Below are 23,033 nucleotides of genomic sequence, written 5' to 3' on the forward strand. Positions count from 1 at the left end.
GTCATTTGTCCTGTCCTGTGAGGTTTGCACCAGAACCAAGAACCCACGACAGCGTCCCCAGGGTCTCCTGCATCCTCTGACCATTCCCCGGCGTCCCTGGTCCCACGTGGCAGTCGACTTTATCACGGGTCTCCCTGAGTCACAAGGTAACACGGTCATTTTGGTCTTAGTTGACAGATTCTCCAAGGCCTGCCGCTTCATACCACTGTGCAAACTCCCCTCTGCTCTTGAAACTGCGAAACTTTTGTTTAATCATGTCTTCCGAGTCTTTGGTCTTCCACAGGACATCGTCTCAGACCGAGGGCCCCAGTTCTCCTCCCGAGTGTGGCACGGGTTCTGCAAGGTCATCGGAGCCACTGCCAGCCTCTCCTCTGGGTTTCACCCACAGTCCAATGGTCAGACGGAGAGGCTCAACCAGGACCTGGAAACCACCCTGCGAGGCCTGGCTATGGATAACCCGACATCGTGGAGCACCTGGCTGCCATGGGCGGAGTACGCCCACAACACCCTGCAGTCATCGGCCACCAAGCTGTCGCCATTCCAGTGCCAATTCGGGTTCCAGCCACCTCTGTTCCCGGACCAGGAGGAGGACGCGGGGGTGCCCTCGGTCAACCAATATGTGAGACGGTGTCGCAAGACCTGGAGCAAGGTCAGGAAGACCCTCATACAGACCTCCAGAACCAACCAGACTCAGGCCAACCGCCATAGAAGACCTGCACACGCTTTCCGCCCTGGGCAGCGTGTTTGGCTGTCCACTAAGGACCTTCCACTGCGGGTGGAGAACCGCAAGCTTGCTCCTCGCTACATTGGCCCCTTCAAGGTGGTGCGCAGGGTGAACCCTGTCTCCTACCGGCTCCAGTTGCCCCGGACTCTGAGGATCAACCCCACTTTCCATGTTTCCCTGTTACGGCCCATACTGACGTCTACGTATGCCCCTGCCCCTAGGAACCCCCCACCCCCCCGCATCTTCCAGGGGCAGACTGTGTTCACTGTGAATCGCCTGCTTGACTCCCGCCGGGTCCGCGGCAGGTTGCAATATCTGGTGGACTGGGAGGGCTATGGTCCTGAGGAGCGCTGCTGGGTTCCTGCTCGGGATGTCCTTGATAAAGAACTATGTCGGGACTTCCATTCGGCCCATCCGGATCGCCCTGGGAACGTCAGGAGACGCTCCTAGAGGGGGGGGTCCTGTTAGGACTAGGACTGTTTTGGCCTCTAGAGGCCGCTGTTATTTCCTTTTCATGTCGTGTTTATTTTGGCCTCTAGAGGCCGCCACTGTTCCTGTGTTTTGTGTTTGTGTTAATTGCCTAATTATCTTCACCTGTGTCCTTAATTAGTTTGTCTATTTATACCCCTGAGTTCAGTCCTCTTGTCACGGAGTCTTTGTGCTGTTATGTTTATCTCCAGTTTCCTTTGTACTGTGTTTTTTGATCTTCTTCGCTTTTGAATTTTTGCACTTTGCTTTTCTTTTGGATTATACTCTTTGGTTTTTTTTTTTGTCTTTTGTTTTGCCCTGTATATAGTGTATATAGTTTAAATAAACCTTTTGATTCTTTTTCTACTTCCGCCTCACGCCTCTGCATTTGAGTCATCCCCCTGGTGGCCTAGTGGGGGTTTGCTGGATTATCACACCAACGAACCAGGTTCGAATCCCAGCAAAACCCTAACAGGAGGATAACAGGAACAAACGCAAGAACATTGTCATTCCCTACATTTCTGGTCTATCTGAGAAACTCAGGAGGATCTTCTACAAACACATTCCGGTACATTTCAGACCCAGTAACACCCTGAAGCAGAAACTGGTCCACCCTAAGGACAGAATAGCCAGACACAAACAGGACAACGTAGTGTATGCAATTCACTGCAGTGAGGAATGCACAGACTCATATATTGGGGAAACAAACAACCGCTTCACAGGTGCATGGCTCAACACAGGAGAGCCAGTTCCTCAGGCCAGGACTCTGCTGTCTACCTTCATCTTAACAAAGGACACTCATTTCAGGATTGCAACGTACGCATTTTAGCCAGAGAGGATCGTTGGTATGAGTGAGGAGTTAAAGAAGCCATTTTTGTCAACCTGGAACGGCCATCACTGAACAGAGGTGGGGGACTGAAGGCCAATTTATGCTGACAACCCAGTCCTCACAGACGGTGTCTCAGATAGCGTCTGCGTAGCCCCCCTACCTTCGCAGACGCTCTGCGCACACCTCCCAAAAATTGTGACCACCGCAGAAGCATCGCAGACAGCGTCGCAGACAAGAGGGCTCTGATTGGTCCACTCTACATCCGCTGTACACGCACTTCTGCTTCCCTACTTTCCCGGTTTGTTTTGTTTTCACGACCACCATTTTTAAAAACACGAGCGAAGATGGAGCAGCAGGAAGAGCGGTTGATCGAGGAAGTGAGGAAGTACGTACATCTATATGACTCCAGTTCTAGTCATTATAAGTAACCAGAGGATAAACACTCCACTAACCACACCCACCAACTACTCCTAGCGATTTCGCGACTTCGCGCCCCCTTGCGTTGTAGCGGTGAATAACATCGCGCACGCCTATTACTCCCCGCTCAACGATAAATTACAACTATCTGCGAAAAGCTGTCTGCGAAAGCCTTGTCGCAAGAGCATGCAGAGGCCTTAAGACATCATTTATCAGCCACCTACAATGCAGTCCTTGGCACACTTCCCAGACAACTGAGGCCCTGTCCACACGGCAACGGATTCAGGTGAATCCAATACAATTGTTTATCGTTTAGGCCTGGCGTCCACACGGCACCGGCGTTTTGGGTGCCCCAAAACGCAATCTTTTAAGAACGGGTTCCAGAGTGGAAAGATCTGGCAACGTTGCCGTTACGAAGTCGTCTGGATGAGTAGAACGGATTTGTTTACGATGACGTCACAACCACATGACTGTCAGTGCTTCACGCCGGGTAGAAGTGTAACGAACTCGATGCGAGTTGTCAACAAATCCTATAAGGCCCCGGTTACACCGCCCGAACTTTGCTGGAGCGTTCCTGGAGCGGTGAAAAAAATTCATCACCGCTCGTAACCGTTCACCACCGTTTAACAAAAGTTGGCCCCCGTTAAAGCAACGCCGTATACGCTCGCCCACCGCTGATGTTTCTCGAGGGGCCCTCCTACCGCTCCGAAAGTTTTGAGCTGCACAAAATATTGCGAGTGGTGAGGAGGGGTCAATTTTCCGCCCCGGCAAAGTTCACCCCCGCTCCACCAACGCCCAGTCAAAGTTTGGCACCGCTAGATGCAAGTTCGTGGACGCTTGGGTCCGCTAGGCCAACGCAGAAATCTTGAACGCTGGACCACCGCTGCTTCGCCAGCGTTGCCCGGGCGGCGATTAAACGTTGCACAAACTTCAGTGGAGCGGTTGTAAGCGTTTTACAAGCGGACACGGGGTTGCTGGAACGGTGTTGGGCGTTGAAGCAGCTATCCATGGCGGCAATGAACTTTGGTTTGGCGTTGGTATAGAGGTGTCGGAGCGGGACCAGAATTTGGCTATAAATACGGGGAGAAATGGACCAGGAGCTCATTTGGAATCGAGCTGCCATTGAGTTCAGACCTCATCTATATCGAATTTGCGCAAAGTTACAGTAAAACTGTATCACCATGGATGCTGAGAGACTTGCTATGATTGGTGCTAAACCAACTTTATACCCCCGCCGAGCCAAAGCCCGCATGCGCAGAATGCCGCTATACCAACGCTCGCGTCACCGCTAAACCAACGCTCGCTACCGTTAAACCAACGCTAAAACAACGCCGGCTTCAGCGGTGCACCGCTAAGCCAACGCCCGTGTTTTCGATTTTTTTCCCATTTTGTGCGCGGTGACGAGCATTGTCGAAATTCGCCCCCCCCCCACCATTCAAGGAACGCTCCAGCAAAGTTCGGGCGGTGTGACCGGGGCCTAACTTGGTTCATGAAACGCGCTTCCAAAATATTTTCACTGTGAATATTTATTGTGTAATGGTGCAAAGTGAGAGAGAAAGAGAGAGAATAGCCCTTAGGGCAGAGTCAATCCCGCCAGCAAAAATAGGGAAAAAAAGGAGCGATCTCAACTCTTCAGATGTTGATTTAAGTCCTACAATACATTTCTCAAAAAGGGCGTAGAAGAACAAATTAATCCATCAACGTGTAGCATTCAATTTATTCCGGACCATTAAAGACGCTGCCTTCCATGTAGAATCATACGTCATCCTCGCCGCCATATTGGATGGGTCAAAGCGGAGAATAAAGATGCCCCATTCATGTGCTGCGTTTAACTGTACCAACAGGTTTACCGTCCAAACGAGATCACATGGGATTACCTTTCACAGGTGAGACTGGAAAAATACTTTTCATTGTATTTGGTCATTATAATGTAATTTTACGAACAGATTTTTCTGACTTTGTGGCTAATATGAAGTCTCGCACATAATAGTTTATGCGCATGCGTCCTTACTTCTTCTATTGTTCCGGTGTCTCCGAAGGGACCGTCTTACAGCGCCCCTAGAGGTGTGGCATGTGTATTGCATCGTTTTCAGCAAGCGTTGCGTTGCCATATGGACCTGATATTTTACTGATCGTTGCCCATGTGGACGCGATATTTTTTTAAATAACATCTCGTTGCCGTTGTCGTGTGGATGTAGCCTGAATGCACACCAAAACCCAGCTGTTTTCAGTGACTCACAGGAGGACAGAGAGAATCAGCATTCCATTGATCACCTTAACGGGCAATCCATTGATCACCCTAATGACTCTCGAGGCCGTTCACATCCAGCCCCCAGTGACCCACACCAACAGGATGACTCAACGACACCTTAGATGAGCTTTTCATCCATGAGAGGATAAATACCTGTCACTCCCTATTAGGCTACATCCACACGACAACGAGATGTTATTTAAAAATATATCTCGTCCAAATGGGCAACGATCAGTAAAATATCAGGTCCATATGGCAACGCAACGCTTGCTGAAAATGATGCAATACACATGCCACACCTCTAGGGGCGCTGTAAGACGGTCCCTTCGGAGACACCAGAACAATAGAAGTAGTAAGGACACATGCGCATAAACTATTATGCGCGAGACTTCATATTAGCCACAAAGTCAGGAAAATCTGTTCGTAAAATTACATTATAATGACCAAATACAATGAAAAGTATTTTTCCAGTCTCACCTGTGAAAGGTAATCCCATGTGATCTCGTTTGGACGGCAAACCTGTTGGTACAGTTAAACGCAGCTAATCTTTATTCTCCGCTTTGATGTATGATTCTACGCGGAAGGCGGCGTCTTTAATGGTCCGGAATAAATTGAATGCTACACGTTGATGGATTAATTTGCTCTTCTATGCCCTTTTTGAGGAATGTACTGTAGGACTTAAACCAACATCTGAAGAGTTGAGATCGCTCCTTTTTTCCCCTATTTTTGCTGGCAGGATTGACTCTGCCCTAAGGGCAGAGTCTCTCTCTCTCTCTCTCTCTCTCTCTCTCTCTCTCTCACTTTGCACCATTACACAATAAATATTCACAGTGAAAATATTTTGGAAGCGCGTTTCATGAACCAAGTTATAGGATTTGTTGACAACTCGCATCGAGTTCGTTACACTTCTACCCGGCGTGAAGCACTCAGTCATGTGGTTGTGACGTCATCGTAAACAAATCCGTTCTACTCATCCAGACGACTTCACAACGGCAACATTGCCAGATCTTTCCACTCTGGACCCCGTTCTCAAAAAGATTGCGTTTTGGGCACCCAAAACGCCGGTGCCGTGTGGACGCCAGGCCTAAACGATAAGCAATTGTATTGGAGTCACCTGAATCCGTTGCCGTGTGGACAGGGCCTTAGTCAGACAGAACTGAAGCCTTTTGGATGAGAGGTGAAACATCTTCAAGAATCTTCAAGCAAGTCCAGTTGCTCTCTTTTACCACCCACAGTGAACTGGCTTGACTTGAAAGCTAAAGAAAATGGAGGTTGTACAAATGTTCATAAAATTTTATTAAGAAAAGGCCGATTTGTTATGAAAAAATTTAACTTTTTTCATTTTTAAAGGAATGTTTTAGTTAATAGGCTATTAAGTTTTACTTCGATCTTTACAAATGTGGGTAAATAATTATTGTTGGTTATTAAGAAAATGAAACAAAAGGGGTTTATTAGTGTAATAAAAGGAATATTTAAGTTGATAAAGAATAGGACAATTTTTTTTGGTAATTAAATTCTTTTTTTTTCTTAAATACTGAACAAGAAGCATTTATTTATCACATGTACACTCAAGCAGAGACTTAAGCACAGTGAAATGTCTCCTCTGCATACCCTGGGGTCTGGGGTATTTTCTGGCACTCTATTTTGGTATGCTCTGATTTTGTTGTCAATTTCAAGAAATTGAAGCAGTATTTTCAAAGTAAGATGACTTTTTTGTATTCAGCACAAGTTCAGCTATGATAATATCTAGTTAAGTCAAGTTGATTTGTATAGCCCTTTTAACAATAAACATTGTCGCAAAGCAGCTTTACAGAATTTGAATGACTTAAAACAGGAGCTAATTTTATCCCTAATCTTTCCCCAATGAGCAAGCCTGTGGCGACGGTGGCAAGGAAAAACTCCCTCAGACGACATGAGGAAGAAACCTTGAGAGGAACCAGACTCAAAAGGGAACTCATCCTCATTTGAGCAACAACAGACATGACTAACATTAACAGTTTTAACATGGTCAGTTTCGTTGATATTATATCTCCTCATTGATGGAAACTTGAGTGCAAAACTGTTCATGACAACTGCAGTCCTAAAGTTAGCAAGTCAACTGTAATCCTCAGCCATAAAAGCATTACTGTAAGTGTCCAGAGTGTCTTCCAAGTGTGACTTTCAACTGTCTTTTCTAGACAGAACTAGAGACCAGAGGTTTAAGCTGTGACACGTGGAATGTGGGGTGGATGCGTCGCATGGTGAGTGGTAGTGCCAGTCTGACGGAACATGGGTTGATTACCTTTTTGATGAGGAAGGGTCCTAGGTACCTGGGAGCCAGCTTGCGGGAGACGGTTCTGAGTGGCAGATGGCGTGTGGAGAGCATGACTCATTGCTCCACCCAGTAAGTGGGTGCCTTAGAGCGGCATTTGTTGGCCTGCCTCTTGGATCTTAGGGCGGAGTGAATAAATTTTCTCTGGGACAATGCCCACGTCCTCCTGCAGCGGCATATGAAGATCTGGGCAGAGGGTACGGCAACCTCCTCTTGGTTGGGGAAGAGTGGTGGTTGGTAACCTAAGGAGCACTGGAATGGTGAGAGACCTGTGTCAGATGAAGAAAGAGTGTTATGAGCATACTTGATCCAGGGTAGGTACTTACTCCAAGAACTGGCATCCCTGGACGCCGTGCACCTGAGTGCAACCTCCAAAGCCTGGTTCTCCCGTTCTGCCTGGCCATTGGTCTGTGGGTGGAAGCCTGAGGAGAGACTACAGGTGGCCCTGATGAGTTTGCAGAAAGCCCTCCAGAATTGCGCAGTGAACTGAGGACCCCGGTCACCGATGTCGTAATTCCGTTCGGCTGGGGATAGCCGGCGGGAGAAGGAGCATGGGTGGACCTTGTCATCACTGGCCCTCTGGGAAAGTATAGCTCTGACCCTTGACTCGGAAGCATCGACCTTGATAATAAACTGCTTGGTTGGATCGGGTATGGTGAGAATGGGTGCTGTGGTAAACCTGTGCTTGAGCATGGAAAAGGCTTTCTCTGCTTCCTCCCCCCACTTGAATTGGGTCTTGGTTGAGATCAGGGCTGAGAGAGGTGCAGCCACTGTGCTGAAGTTGCGAATGAAGCGCCTGTAGAAGTTGGCGAATCCTAGGAAGCATTGGAGCTCTCGTCTCGAAGATGGGGTGGGCCAATCGGCAACTGCCTCGAGCTTGAGGGGGTCCATCTGGATCCTTGCCGGGGAAATGATCTCATCTCATTATCTTTAGCCGCTTTATCCTGTTCTACAGGGTCACAGGCAAGCTGGAGCCTATCCCAGCTGACTACAGGCGAAAGGTGGGGTACACCCTGGACAAGTCGCCAGGTCATCACAGGGCTGACACATAGACACAGACAACCATTCACACCTACGGTCAATTTAGAGTCACCAGTTAACCTAACCTGCATGTCTTTGGACTGTGGGGGAAACCAGAGCACCTGGAGGAAACCCACGCGGACACGGGGAGAACATGCAAACTCCACACAGAAAGGCCCTCGTCGGCCATGGGGCTCGAACCCGGACCTTCTTGCTGTGAGGCGACAGCGCTAACCACCATGCTGCCCTTGCCAGGGAAATGATGAATCCCAGAAATGAGACAGTGCTCTGGTGAAATTCGCCCTTTTCTGCCTTGACAAACAACTTGTTCCCCAGCAGGCGCTGGAGGACCTGCCGGACGTGACCCCGATGTTCCTCCAGGGAGTGGGAGAAGATCAGGATGTCATCCAGGTACACAAAAACTAAGATGTTTAGGAAGTCCCTTAAGACGTCGTTAACAAGTGCCTGGAAGCATTGGTCAGGCCGAAAGGGACCACGAGGTACTCGTAGTGACCAGTGGTGGTGTTAAAGGCTGTCTTCTACTTGTCTCCCTCCCTGATCCTGATGAGAATGTATGCATTGCGTAGATCTAGCTTGGTGAATACCTTGGCTCCCTGGAGTAGTTCAAAGGCCGTGGTCATGAGCAGTAGTGGGTAGTAGTTCTTGACTGTGATGGCGATGAGACCCCGATAGTCAATGCAGGAGCAGAATGACTTGTCTTTCTTTTCGACAAAGAAGAACCCTGCCCCTGCTGGGGAAGAGGAAGGGCGGATGATCCCAGCTGTCAGCGATTCGGTAATGTACTTTTCTATGGCTTGTCTTTTGACGGGAGAAAGAGTAGAGGCATCCCTTGGGTGGCACTGTCCCAGGCAGGAGGTCAATACCACAGTCGTAGGGTCTGTGAGGAGGGAGGGACACTGCTCGGGTCTTACTGAAAACCAGCTTAAGGTCCAGATATTCCGGAGGCACGTGAGAGAGGTCGGGAAACTTACTGGCTGAGGGCTGTGGTAGTTTGGTGGGAGGCAGAGCGGACTTCAGACAGGAGGCCAGGCAGGAAGAACTCCAGCCTAGGATAATAATAATAATAATAATAATAATAATAATAATAATAAAAGAACTTTATTTGCCAGGTATGTGAACACGCACGAGGAATTTGACTCTGGTTTCACTTAGCTCTCTTAGGACAAACAGATAAAAAGCATAGACAAACAAAAAGCTATGTATATGTAGAAGGGTAAATATATGTATAGACAGCATAGTGCAAGGATGAATTAGTAAATATAAATATACAGTGTGCACAGAATAACGGTATGAGTGTGCAGTTATTTCGCAGTTGATGTTACTGATATTTGAGTCCGGTTTTAGCTGTTCATCACAGAGACAGCCTGAGGGGAAAAAAAAAACCTGTTCTTGTGTCTGGTTGTTTTCGCGTACAGTGTTCTGTAGCGTCTCCCAGAGGGGAGAAGTTTAAACAATTTGTGACCAGGGTGTGTTTCCTGACTCTGGACAGGTACAGGTCTTGGATGGAGGGCAGGCTGACACCAATAATTTTCTCTGCAGACCTTATTGTCTGTTGCAGTCTGTTCTTGTCCTGTTTGGTGACCTATCCAAACCAAACAGTGATGGAAGAGCAGAGAACAGACTGAATGATGGCAGAGTAGAATTGTGTCAGCAGCTCCTTAGACAGGTTGAGCTTCCTGAGCTGACACAGAAAGTACAACCTCTGCTGAGCCTTTTTGATGATGGTGACTGCATTGGTCTCCCACTTCAAGTCCCGGGAGATTGTGGAACTCAGAAACCTGAAGGTTTCAACAGCAGTCACAATGTTGTTGGTTATGGTGATAGGCGGCAGGGTGGGGGGGCTCCTCCTAAAGTCCACTGTCATCTCCACATTTTTGAGTGTGTTCAGCTCCAGATTGTTCTGCCCTCAGCAACAGTCCAGCCATTCCACCTCCCGTCTGTATGCAGACTCGTCACCGTCTCGGATGAGGCCAATGACCATTGTGTCGTCTGCAAATTTCAGGAGTTTAACAGACAGGTCTCTTGAGGTGCAGTCGTTGGTGTAAAGGGAGAAGAGCAGTGGGGAGAGCACACACCCCTGGGGGGCGCCAGTGCTGATAGTCTGGGTGCTGGATGTGATGCTCCCCATCCTCACCTGCTGCTTCCTGTCAGTCAATGGTGTTATTAGTCCAGTTAAGGTGGGGATTGTGCTGCATTAACCATGGGTACGTGGGGGTTGTTTATGATGTGAAGCTGGATGGTTTCTGAGTGGTTACCGGAAATCCTTAGGGTGAGTGGGGTGGTAAGCTGGGTGATGCTGGTCAAGCCAGTGCCATTGAGTGTCAGGACAGTGAGAGGGACATCAAGAGCAAGTAGCAGGATTCCCAGACATTTGGCAGAGCAGATCAGGTTCCTGTCTGCCCCTGAGTCAATGAGGGCTTGGAGATCGTGATGCTGGTTGTCACGAATAATGATGACAGGAAGTAATGGACGATTAGTGGGGGACTGGTTCCGAGTGTTGCCCACCAGGGCCCCTTGATTCACTGGTGGGCTCGTCCTTTTAGTGGGCAGGCTTGGCAGATGTGTCCAAGCTGACTGCAGTAGAAGCAGGCCTCCATGCTCTACCGGCGATGTCATTCCTCCGCTGACACCCGAACCCGGTCTACCTGCATGGGTTTGACGGACATGGCGGGAGGTGGAGAGGAGGTGAGTCTGGGGTGGTTCTTCTCTCTTCTCCATTGCTGGATCCGAGCATCGATGTGGTTGGTGAGGTCCATGAGGCTGGAGAGGTCTGACGGTGGTTCCCACGATACCAATTCATCTTTGATGGCGTCGGACAAGCCGTGCAGGAACGCGTTGACCTGGGCATTCTTGTTCCAACCACATGAAGCTGCCAACATCCAGAACTCGATGGCATAATCCGAGGTAGACCGGGACCCCTGCCGCAGCTCCATGAGCTCTCTGGCCGCCTCCTGGCCGGACAGAGAATGGTCGAAAGTTCACCTCATCTCCTTGGAGAAATCCTTGAAACTGGAACAAAAGGGTGCATTGGCATCCCAGACCGCTGCTCCCCACTCTCTGGCCTTGTCAGTGAGGAGCATTCTTGTATATGCTACCCGGGAGCGTTCTGTGGGGAAGGCCAGAGGTTGCAGCTCTAGGGTCAATGAACATTGAGACAAAAATGATCTGCAAGTACCTGGTTCTCCATTGTAGGGCTGAGGCACTGGAAGTCTTGGTTCATGGAGAAAGGCAGTGGCAGGAGCTGAAGTAGGAGATGGCTGAGCAGGGGTAGGCACGGCTTGACAGTGCTGCATTTGCGTGGTGAGAAGGTTGAGTGCGTTGGACAGGGTGGCGAGGTTCTGGGTAATTTGTTGTAGGTCTTGTTGGTGGGTCCCGAGGAGAGTCCCCTGCTGCTGGATGGCCTTTCTCAGATGGGCGAGTTCTGCTGGATCCATATTGGCCAGAACGTACTGTTAGGGTGGGTGGAGGTATGGTGAAGTTAGGATCCACAAGCAGAAAACATACAGTAATCCAGTAAATAATATGATTTAATTCAGGGAAGAAAGGGCGTGGTAAAAAGGTAAACAAACAAGACAAAAAACAAATGGCAAAAATAGTCCAGACAAAATGAGACAAACAACTTGACAAAAACATGAGACAGGCAAAGACAAAAACGCTGGTGCAAAAAACCACGAACAAGAAAAGACCCTTCGTGCAAGGAACCATGAATCAGAAATAACCCTTAGTGCAAAAAAACACCATGAACCAGAAGAATGCTAGTGCAAAAACCATTAACAAGAAAAAGTCACTCATGAACAGCAAGAGAGGCACAGAAACAGCTAAAGAAGCAAACGAGACATTCTGCCAAAGTCTGAGTCTGAGAACAGCTTATTTATACACAGCAGTGAAAACCAGGAAGTGAATATGGGTGAAAAGGAATTCCTGTCCCAGATCTGGATTGGCGCTGGCATGAGAGATCTGTAATATCCGGAGTGGATGTCCGGGGCAGAGCATGACAATGGCACCACTACAAACCTGACGAGAAGGCCGCCCACCAAAACTCATAGACCAGGCAAGGTGGTCATTAATCAAAGATGCAACAAAGACACCAAAGGTAACATTGAAGGAGCTGCAAAGATCCACAGCAGAGATGGGCGTATCTGTCCACAGGACCACTTTAAGCTGTACACTCCACAGAGTGGGGCTTTATGAAAGAGTGGCCAGAAAAAAGCCATTGTTTAAAGAAAAAATAAGAAAGCACATTTGGAGTTTGCCCAACAGCTGTGGCAGACTCCCCAAAGGCATGGAAGAAGATTCTCTGGTCAGATGAGACTAAAATTGAACTTTTTGGCCATCGAAGGAAATCATAGTCAGGGTTTTTTTCTAGAAAAATTTAGTATGAGGACGCTCACCATGGCGAGGGAGCGAAGCGACCGGGGGATGGTGCCGGTTGTCCGTCCCCCCTCCGCCATGCAAAGCCTTTGAAAAATTGAGGCTATAATGGGACATTCTGAGGCTATCTGACAGGGAAATTGTAACAAATTGTCAACATTGAAAAAGAAAAGTAATCTTCTTCTGCTCCAGACAGTCTTTGGCTTTCTTCCATTTCATGCCGCGGGATGACATCTTTAAATGCCCAAGTGTCAATAAAAACAACTCACGAACTACTTCTGTCAAAAACTCCTGCGCCGGTGGGTGAAAGGTCTTTCAGTCTCAAGAAATCTCGCTCTACAAGTCAGCTGACCTTGTATGTAACCCATGTCAAATCTCGCGAGAGCAGCCGCGACAAGTAAACAACATGGCGCCTCAGTCTGGAAAACGCCAATTCGGATTGTTTTTGCACCGTCTGGCGGTGTATCTACTATGACTGGAATATTTTTGGAGTAATTATAACGTATTTGATGATCAGACACATTGTCACGTGGTGTTGCTGGGATGTTTTCACGGAGAAAGGATCGTTTTGAGAAAGATTGCATGTTGTGCAGTAGCATATAAGTGCATGGCCTAAGTGTGACTTGGGGTTCAATCGGCATTTCGGTAAGGGGGTGCACGCCGAGGGTAAGAGGGCGCAGCGCCCCTGTTCCCCGGTTTAGACGAAAGCCTGATAGTGGGGGTGAATATCTATGCACACTCCAGATTTCTGTTCCTCCCCCCATATTGTTTGTGTCACAATAAAAAAAAAACAATTTGCACCTTTAACTTCTAGAGCAGGCTGAGTTTTCTGTTTTTTGTCAATTGTTTCTATGATTGGAATACTGTGTTTTTTCTGCTGTTTGTACCTGTTGAATACTCTGAACAGGTTATGTGAGATGTAGGAGAGGTGCGTGCTACTCCTTGTGTTCACCTTGTGTTTACATCAGCTTTGCTCCTGGACAGAATTCGCCCATCAGGTTAGATTGTGCAAGCAATCAGCTGGTTTTCATTTGCTAATTAGCTGGGCTTTTAGTATGGTTTTGAGAGCTCCTTCCCAAAATCTCTTTCCCTCTCCTCCATCTCACATAACCTGTTCATCATGTGTTTCTACACCATTCCTATTTGTTCTCTCACCACAAGAGGTGTTTCTGTTGTTATGGACCCCTGCGAGGATGATGCCTCTCCAACCTCATCTACCCTTCAACTACCTCTACTGACACCTTCTGGATCACTGCTGGACTATGGAACTGCCAGACTGCCACACGGAAAGCTGACTTCATCTCTGCCCATGCCTCCCTTCTGTGCCTCCATATCCTTGCATTGACAGAGACCTGAATTTCACCTGACAACACCACAACACCTGCAGCCCTCTCCACCACCCCTTCTCCTTCTCTCACACCCCTCGCTCAACTGGGCATTGTGGTGGTGGCACTTGTTTGTTGATTTCTCAGTCGTGGAAGTTTTCACCTCTTCTACTCTCCCACCTCTCCATCTCCTCCTTTGAATTTCATTCTGTTTCAGTCTCTTCTCCTGTTAACTTTTTTTTGTTATTGTTGTTTATGACCCTCTTGGCCCCGTGGGATGTTTCTTTGATGAACTGGACATCCTACTCAGCTCATTCCCAGAAGATGGCACCCTACTGATGCTCTTGGGAGACTTCAACCTCCACCTAGAAGCCTCCCACTCTGCTGCCTTCCTTTCCCTACTCCATTCCTTTGATCTCTCCCTGCTGAACTCTCCTCCAATCCATAAGGCTGACAACCTTCTTGACCTGGTCTTCCTCAGAAACTGCTCTGCCTTAGATCCCACAGATACCCCTCTCCATCTGTTTGACCACCACTTAATTTCATTCTCCTTCCTCTCCACCCATCATCTCCCCATCCTACCCCCACTGTTACAGTCCATCAAAATCTCTGCTCCTTCTCTCCCTCTTCTCTTGCCTCCTCGGTCACTGCCTCCCTCCCTCCACTTGAATCCTTTGCCAGTCTCCCCACTGAATCTGCTGCATCCTCCCTGCTTTCCTGTCTGTCCTCATCACTGGACACGTTATCTCCTCTTGTCTCCAGGCCAGCAAGATCTTCCCCTCCTAGTCCCTGGATGTCCAAAACCCTTTGCTCCTACAGAATCAGTCTACGTGCAGCAGAGAGGAAGTTGAGAAAATTCAGGGCCCCTACCGACCTATCCTGCTACCATTCCCTCTTTGCTGAGTTCACAGCCTCACTCAAATCAGCCAAGATCAAGTTTTATCACTCCTAAATTCATACCTCCATCTCCAACCCTTGTCAACTGTTTTCTGTTTTCTCTTCTCTTCTCAACTCTCCACCAGCTGCACCTCAGTCCTCTATCACTGCAGAGGACTTCAGTCTTTTTTGAGGAGAAGATCATAGCCATCCACAACTCCTTTACCATACCTGCCTCACCCTCCTACCCCCTCCCCAGCTCCCTGTCTCTTCCCCCTTGCTCTCTGCTTTTCCCTCTCTTTCTGCTTCAGATGTCTCCCAGCTCCTGCTCTCTCACCATCTGGCCACCTCTGCGCTTGACCCTATCCCCTCATCTCGCCTCCAGACCATCACTCCTGACATCCTCCCATTTATCACCTCCCTTATCAGTTCCTCCTTGTCCTCCAGCTACTTTCCTTCCAGCTTCAAACGGGCCCACATCACTCCTCTGCTTAAAAACCTACCCTTCTGTCATCCAGAATTACCACCCCATTTCTCTTCTCCCCTTCCTGTCAAAGATGCTTGAATGTGCTGTTGCTAATCAACTCTCCTCTTTTCTCTCATAGAAGAACCTCCTGGGACTCTCACCAGTCCACCTTCTGAGCCAGATACTTAACTGAGACTGTGCTTCTCTCTGTCAGTGAGGCACTCTCTGTCAGCACATGCTGCCTCCTTCTCCTCTGTCCTGATTCTCCTTGATCTTTCTGCTGCATTTGACACTGTTGATTACTCCATCCTCCTGTCATCCTCATCAGCTCTCGAGATCTGCGGGACAACCCTAGACTGGTTCAAGTTCTATCTCTCTGGTTGCTCCTTCCAGGTTACCTGGTCTATCAGCACCATGCCCACTTACCCCCGGTGTCCCTCAAGGTTCAGTCCTTGGTCCGCTTCTCTTCTCCCACTACACCCAGTCTCTTGGCCCAATTATCTCTGCTCATGGTCTATCCTACCACTGCTATGCTGATGACACCAAACTGTTTCTCTCTTTTCCTCCTTCTGACACACAGATTTCCGCTTGCATCTCTGCTTGCCAGAGCTGGATGGCCAACCATCACCTGAAGCTCAACCCAGACAACACAGAAGTAATCTATATTCCTGCTCCATCCTCTTCACCCTTGGGCATTGTTATCTCCCTGGGGATGTCTCTAGGTCTCTTTCACCCAGTGTGAAGAACCTAGGGGTCATGTTCGATGACAAACTCTCCTCCTCAGCAAATATCGCTGCAGTAACCTGGATGTGTAGATTTCTCCTCTACAACATCTGAAGGATCCACCCTTTTCTTACCACCTATTCAGCTCCTGGCCCAAGCACTGATCCTCTCCTGCTTGGACTACTGCAACTCTCTCCTTGTTGGCCTTCTAGCTTCTGCCATCAGACCCCTGCAACTCATCCAGAATGCTGCAACTTGTCTTGTCTACAACCTCCCTTGTTCTTTCCATGTTACCCCTTTGCTTGCCAACCTGCACTGGCTACCTATTGCAGCTTGCATCAAGTTTAAGCCATTGGTGCTAGCTTACCAGGTTGTCAAGGGGTTAGGGCCAGCATACCTCCAGAGTCTGTTCCACCCCTACATGCCAGCCAGATCCCTACGATCCACTACTACTGGTTGCCTGACCCCGTCTCCTCTCTGCTCCTGTCCAGCTTGCTCAAGACTACTGTCTGTCCTGGGTCCCCGTTGGTGGAATGACCTTCCCATTGAGGTAAAAACTGCCGACTCCCTGTCCATTTTCAAGCACAGACTGAAGACTCACCTCTTCAGGCTGCACCTCTTCCCTTCTTCCCTGCTCACTATGTAACTGCATTTCAGTCAAGACCAACCCAGGCCGTGTATGGTCTAGCCTGGGGTTAGCTGTTTTTAGTTCTCTTTTCAGCTGTACTTAATATGGCTGGTTTGTTTCCTTGGCTGTTTGAGTATTGGTATTTCAACAGCATATTACACTAGGTATTGCTAGCACTTGTTCAGTTGGTGCTAGAACTTTCTTGTCTAGAAGTTCAGCATTTCATGTACCTGACTTTTGTGTTCATTGTACGTCGCTCTGGATAAAAGCATCTGCTAAATGCCATGTAATGTAATGCAATAATGTAAAGTGCTAGGCATGTGTAAATCAAATGGTACTAACCCCCCAAAAATCCATTTTAATTCCAGTTTGTAATGTGACAAAACAGGAAAAACACCAAGGGGATGAATACTTTTGCAAGACATTGCAGTATCATTATAAATAATAAATAATGATTTTCAGAATTCTACACAATTTTAAAACATTTTGAACAGTTTATGGTTTGTAAAGAAGAAAGCACACAAAGTGAAAGTCAGAGGAAAAGATGTTTTTCACAAGCTACTAAATGAGAAGAGTAGGTTTATTTTCTGAAACAGGGAAAGTTTTATTTTATCTAGAAGTTTTCCTCTATTTCTTTTCTCTGTTTATCTGTAATGATGCTGCTGGAATCTTAATTTCCCTGAGGGAACCCTCCCAAAGGGATCAATAAAGTTTTATCTAATCTAATCTAATCTAATCTAATCTAAAGGAATGTGCTGGTGCATGTCATCCTGTTATAAAAAGTTATAAGTAGATATGCTGGGTTCTTTTTATCTTCCTATTATTCCCAGAATTTCATAATTTACAAAAAAAGCATTTTTCCAAGTACAAATATTTTAACAGCAATTTGAAGAACACTGTATAATTATATCCCTCATCGGGTTTTGGAATTATGCCTTCATGGAAAACCTCAAATGTCTTTTGAAGAGTTGGATGTGTTTTTAAGAACACTTCAAAGCTAACATACAGTATGATGGTCTCAGAATTCCAGCAAATAAAATTTTTATTGTAAACTGATTTCAGTCACTATATTGTCTGTATGTTAATTGTAATAACTACTAGCCTTGATCATGATGAAAGCTCTTATTGATTTAAGTCTGATGTAAGTGATTGTTGTTTCTAAAAGATATAATGATGTATGATTCCATGGTCTTTGTTTTAGTATCATATACTAACTCACAGTGAGTTTCATCCACTCTTCATTGTATTTTGTGTTGTTTGTGTTGTTGAAAGATAAGTCAGTCTCTGTTATGAATGACTTCCTCCGATTTCCTTGTGGTGTGTGTGTGTGTGTGTGGCGCCCCCTTCTGACCACATACTATTACTACTTTTTAAAATTATTATTTGTTTCTTCAGCTAGAGAAGGCAGTATTTCTTTACATTATAAATGATAAATATGGGATTTCTGAGTTGATGATAAATTACATTTTATTACAAACTCTCTCAGTCATCATGAACAACAGAGAACACTTTCTTCATCTTCTTAGCTTCTACTCGTTCTTTTGGCTGCTCCCGATTAGGGGTTACAACAGTGGATCTTTCGTCTCCATTGCGCCCTGTCCTCCACATCCTTCTCTACCATACCTGCCACTTTCATGTCCTCTCTCACCACATCTTTGGCCTTCCTCATTTTTGTGTGCCTGGCAGCTCCATCCTCAAAATTCTCCTTCCAACGTGCTCTGCATCTCTTCTCAGGATGTGCCCATACCATCTCAGTTTCATCTCTCTTAGCTTAATTCCAAGGCTCTCCACATGTGCTGTCCCTCTGATGTGCTCATTCCTTATCCTGTCCAACCTTGTCACTCCCATCGCAAAACTTAACGTTCTCAACTCCGCCACCTCCAACCAGGGGCGTGTTTAGCCTATTTTTGGGGGTGCTCAAGCACCCCCAAAAACAAGCTCAGCACCCCCTAGCTCAGCACCCTCAAAAACACTGCTTTTGGACGTAATTTTCAGAAATAAGTGCCCTTGCGCACTGCGCAATGAATGTGTGCGCGGGCGTGTGTGTGTTCTTGAATTCACCTGTTACGTGATAGTTCTATGAGCAGTAAAATCCCTCTCCTCCTTGCGTCCCCTCTGATTGGGTTGCCTATCCGCGCGAGTGCTTGCTACAACATGGTGTTTTTTTTAACTGGATTCCACGTTTATGAGGAACTCGAAGTAGCACCTGAGTATTACTGGCATAGCGAGATGTGAAGGTACGGACTGGAGTTACAATTGTTAAACACAACACAATAATATCCATAATGCAATATTGATGTTCCCTGGTCTATGAACAGAATGATAAAAACGACATTTATCATCCATATCGAGATACTTTTGTGCAGAGCTGTACAAGTGCTACGGTGCTAGACCACCGTGTGTTAGTCAATTTTATTTAATGTAACATAGTGTTTACGTTTGCTTATCATTCTTATCATGCTTATCATGCTTATCAACAAAAAATATAAACTAATGTAAACTAATGTAAAATCATAATAATACACACTATTATTACACAATACACAATAACACATTAATTAACAATTACCACTGTTCAAAATGAATAGCTCCAACATTATAAATGCAGTAGTAGGTCTTGTTTAGTTAAAAATATAACGTAAATATTTGTGTCAGTGGTTGTAAATGTGTAGATATCATAGTTTATTGGGTCGGCTTCTGTTAAAACATTGCATAAGTCTAGTCTTGTCTAGTCTAGTCTTCTTGTCTAGTTAAGTCTAGTCTAAATGCGGAATAAACGTGGAAACACTGTCGTTCAAGCCAGGTGCCTCTGTCAGCTCTGGGGGCTAAGCACCCCCAAAGATCAGATGCTAGAATCGCCCCTGCCTCCAACTTTGCCTCCTGTCTCTTCGTTAAGGGTACTGTCTCCAATCTATACATCACAGCTGGTCTCACTACTGTCTTATACATCTTACCTTTCACTTTTGCTGGGACTTTCCTATCACAAATGACTCCCGAAATCCTTCTCCAACTGCTCCACCCTGCCTGCACTCTTTCTCACCTCACTATCGCAGCCCCCATTTTCCTGCACAGTTGACCCCAGGTACTTGAATTCACTAACTTTCTTTATGTCTACTCCTTGCATCTTCACTACACTCTCATCCCCATTCTCACTGATGCACATGTATTCTGTTTTGCTACTGCTCACCTTCATTCCTCTTCGTTTCAATGCATACCTCCACCTCTCCAAACCCAATTCAACCTCCTTTCTACTTTCACCACATATCACAATATCATCCACAAACATCAGGTTCCATGGTGACTCTTGCCTCACTTCGTCTGTCAAGCTATCCATCACTATGGCAAACAAGAAAGGACTCAAAGCAGATCCTTGATGAAGTCCCACCTTCACCTTGAACCATTCAGTTGTTCCAACTACACACCTCACTGCTGTTTCACTGTTCTCATACATGTCTTGCACCACTCTAATATACTTCTCATTCCCTGCCATCACTTTACAGTCTCCAGTCTCCACCTGTCTCCTGCATGCACAAAATGTCCAACTCTGTCTCTTTCCATCATACCTGCTAACTCACTCTCTCTGCCAGTCAATGTTCCCACATTCAGTGTTCCTACCCTCAAATCTAAGCTCCTTCCTTTCCATCTTTCACGCTGTCTCCTAACACGCCTCCCCCCTCTCTTTCTCCTTCTCTGTTTTGGCGCAACAGTAGCATACTTTCCACCGGCACCCTGTTGACCAACAGAACCGGAGGTGGCCATTGTTAACTGGGGCCCCGGCTGATCCGGTATGATATTTTCAATCCACATGTTAGATTTGGCACAGTTTTACGCCAGATGCCCTTCCTGGCGCAACCCTCTCCATTTATCCAGGCTTGGGACTGGCACCAAGAGTACGCCTATGCACCCCCAGTGGCTGGATTGCTTTAAGAATGTTAATGGAGAAGTACAGGGAAGGCCAGAGAAAGCTACAGTGTGTGTTTGTAGACCTGGAGAATGCCAAGAGATGAGTTATGGTATTGTATGAGAAAGTGTGGAGTGAATGAGAAGTATATTAGAGTGGTGCCATCGTCTTTGTTCCACTACCATGTCTCCTTGTCTTCCTTCCTCCTTTTTCATCTTCTTAGCTAATTATCAGTTATTTGCCCCTTTGGAATTGGGACCTCATGGGCCCTCAAATGTCTGAATTGTGTGTTCATACTCTTGTGTTCTAATGATGTTTGTATACATATTAGCTTCAATAGTCTCACTCTTTCTCACCTCACTCTCTCTGCAGGACATTAACGTGTGTATCCTGGAGAACTTCCCGGAGTGCTCAAATCCTCGCCTTTTCTACATTGTGCCGTATTTCTGTGGTCAGCATCCGCAGTGCAGGTAGAGCCATCCATACACATGGACAGCACCAGACACATGGATTTCACTGATAATGAATTCAAGCAGATGTTTCAGGTTGTATACAGTGTACATGTACATAAAGATGGAGTCACATGATGAGGACCACCAACATGCAGCAAGTTAGCAAGTTTCAAAGATTTGGAAACAAATTTGTATTTGCAAGAGTCCAAATCCAATGCAGCAGTCTAATCCGAATCAAATCTTGAGTTATAAACCAAAATCTAATCTGAATTCTTCTAATATATAGTTCATATCTCTCTCTCTATATATATGTGTGTGTGTGTGTGTGTGTGTGTGTGAGCCAGAGAGCCAGGTGTGTGGGCTCTAGAGAGAGCCAAACAAAATGCCATGGAGAACTTCCTCCTAGTGGGAATTTTGGAGGAGTTGGAGGATGTGCTGCTCCTTCTTGAGAGACTGCTACCTCACTACTTCAGTGATGTGCTGAACATCTACCACAGCCCAGGTACATACCAAGAAAAATCTTTTTAACACTTTCATAGAAAGTGTTAAAAAGCCTATAATCAGAAAAAATTATAATTCAGATTATTATTTGGAACATTTGGTAAAAGTTTATTTGGTAACTCAGTAATGCCTCTTAGAGGTTATATATGGCATAACATAACTATAGCAGAACCATCCATGATATTTCAGTACTGTTAGGACTTTAACTAATAATAACATATCAGGAACATTTAAACCGTCATCAGTAAGTGATAAAATGGAAACATTCAAATCTGAACTTATTGCATATTTTGTACATAGAAAGAAATGACTTTAGTTTCAGAAGGTTCATGAAAACCTTCATTAGCTGACACTAATCTCACACTGGGCCTTCAAATCTATATGGGCTTGGGATCGGCACTAAGTATGCACTGTTTTGTACCAACCCAGTGGCTGGGTATTTTATCTAATCTGCACATCTTTGAACTGTGGGGGAAACTGGAGCACCCAGAGGAAACCCACGCAGGTGGAGGGAGAACATGCAAACTCCACATGGAAAGGCCCCTATCGGCTGTGAGGTCCAGAACCTTGTTGCTGTGAGGCAACAGTGCTAACCACTACACCACCATACCGCCCAAATGCAGCCAGAGTAAAAACAAGTAAGAGTAAAAATAAGTTCCTCTGGGTGCTCCAGTAGGAATGGTTTGTGTTGAGACGTCGATCTGTGACAAGTACAGTTGGAGGAAAATGTTTGTACACCCTTTGGAATTTTTTTACATTTCTGCCTAAATTGGTCATAAAACATCGCCTGAACTCTCCAGCAATCTTAAGAATGAACAAACAGTGTCTGCTTGAACTAAAACCACTCAAACAATTACATGTTATCATATTTTATTGGCCATAAGATGGAAATATTGACAGGATAGGGAGGCATAAGTAAGTACACCCTTAGCTAAGGCTCATCCAAGAGCTAATTAGGCTAATTAGATGATTAAACAATTTGACTCAGGTGTGAGCCAACCTGATGTCCAATCACTGAGGTGTGTCGTAAGCTACCCACCCCACTGGAAAACCAGTTAAAAAGTGTGTTTTGATGAGAGGCATGTTCTGTGCATCATGCCTCGCTCAAAGGAGCTGTCTGAAGACTTAAGACACAAAATAATTGATTTGTATAAAGCTAAAAAGGGTTACAAAACCATCTCTAAGACCCTTGGTGTTCATGTGTCTACAATTAGAAAAATTGTGTATAAATGGAGACAATTTGGAACGGTTGTTACTCTGCCAAGCAGTGGCCACCCTGCGAAGATCACTCCAAAGGCACTGCGAGTCATCATCAATGAGGTAAAAAAGAATCCAAGAGTGTCCGCTGAAGACTTGAGGAAATCACTGAAACATGCAGACATCTCTGTGGACACATCTACTATAAGAAAGACACTGAACAAGAATGGCATTCATGGGAGAAGGCCACGGAGGAAGCCATTGCTGTCCAGAAAGAACATTTCTCCTCGTTTGGAGTTTGCGAAAAAGCATTTGGATGCTCCTCAGCGCCACTGGAAAAACATATTGTGATCTGATGAAACCAAAGTTGAATTGTTTGGGGGGAACACACCACATCATGTGTGGAGGAAAGTCGGTACAGCACACCATCAGCAAAACCTCGTCCCCACCGTCAAGTATGGCGGCGGTAGCATCATGGTGTGGGGGTGCTTTGCTGCCTCTGGGCCTGGACAACTGGCTATAATCAATGGGAAAATGAATTCTCAAGTATAT

At 46.4% G+C, this 23,033-nt stretch overlaps 2 protein-coding genes and 1 pseudogene across 7 annotated transcripts in view; 2 read left to right on the plus strand and 1 right to left on the minus strand.

Annotated features, from left to right (window-relative positions):
* The window catches only part of LOC132875538 (uncharacterized), a 28,065-nt pseudogene extending 11,617 nt beyond the window's left edge, over positions 1–16,448 (plus strand).
* Positions 1–23,033, plus strand: part of usta (uronyl 2-sulfotransferase a) — a 348,511-nt gene that overhangs the window by 316,446 nt on the left and 9,032 nt on the right. For all 6 annotated transcript variants that reach the window (XM_060914081.1, XM_060914084.1, XM_060914086.1 and 3 more), the window contains 2 exons: positions 20,704–20,801; positions 21,128–21,285. In XM_060914081.1, coding sequence (XP_060770064.1) covers positions 20,704–20,801; positions 21,128–21,285 — 256 coding nt within the window. The remainder of the gene's footprint in view (positions 1–20,703; positions 20,802–21,127; positions 21,286–23,033) is intronic.
* slc22a16 (solute carrier family 22 member 16) overlaps positions 21,281–23,033 on the minus strand; it is a 115,349-nt gene continuing 113,596 nt past the window's right edge. Inside the window, exon 10 of the transcript XR_009654056.1 lies at positions 21,281–21,337. The gene's annotated coding sequence lies outside the window, so the exon portion shown is untranslated. The remainder of the gene's footprint in view (positions 21,338–23,033) is intronic.

Source organism: Neoarius graeffei, chromosome 2 (genome assembly GCF_027579695.1).
Source record: "Neoarius graeffei isolate fNeoGra1 chromosome 2, fNeoGra1.pri, whole genome shotgun sequence".
Taxonomy (NCBI): domain Eukaryota; kingdom Metazoa; phylum Chordata; class Actinopteri; order Siluriformes; family Ariidae; genus Neoarius; species Neoarius graeffei.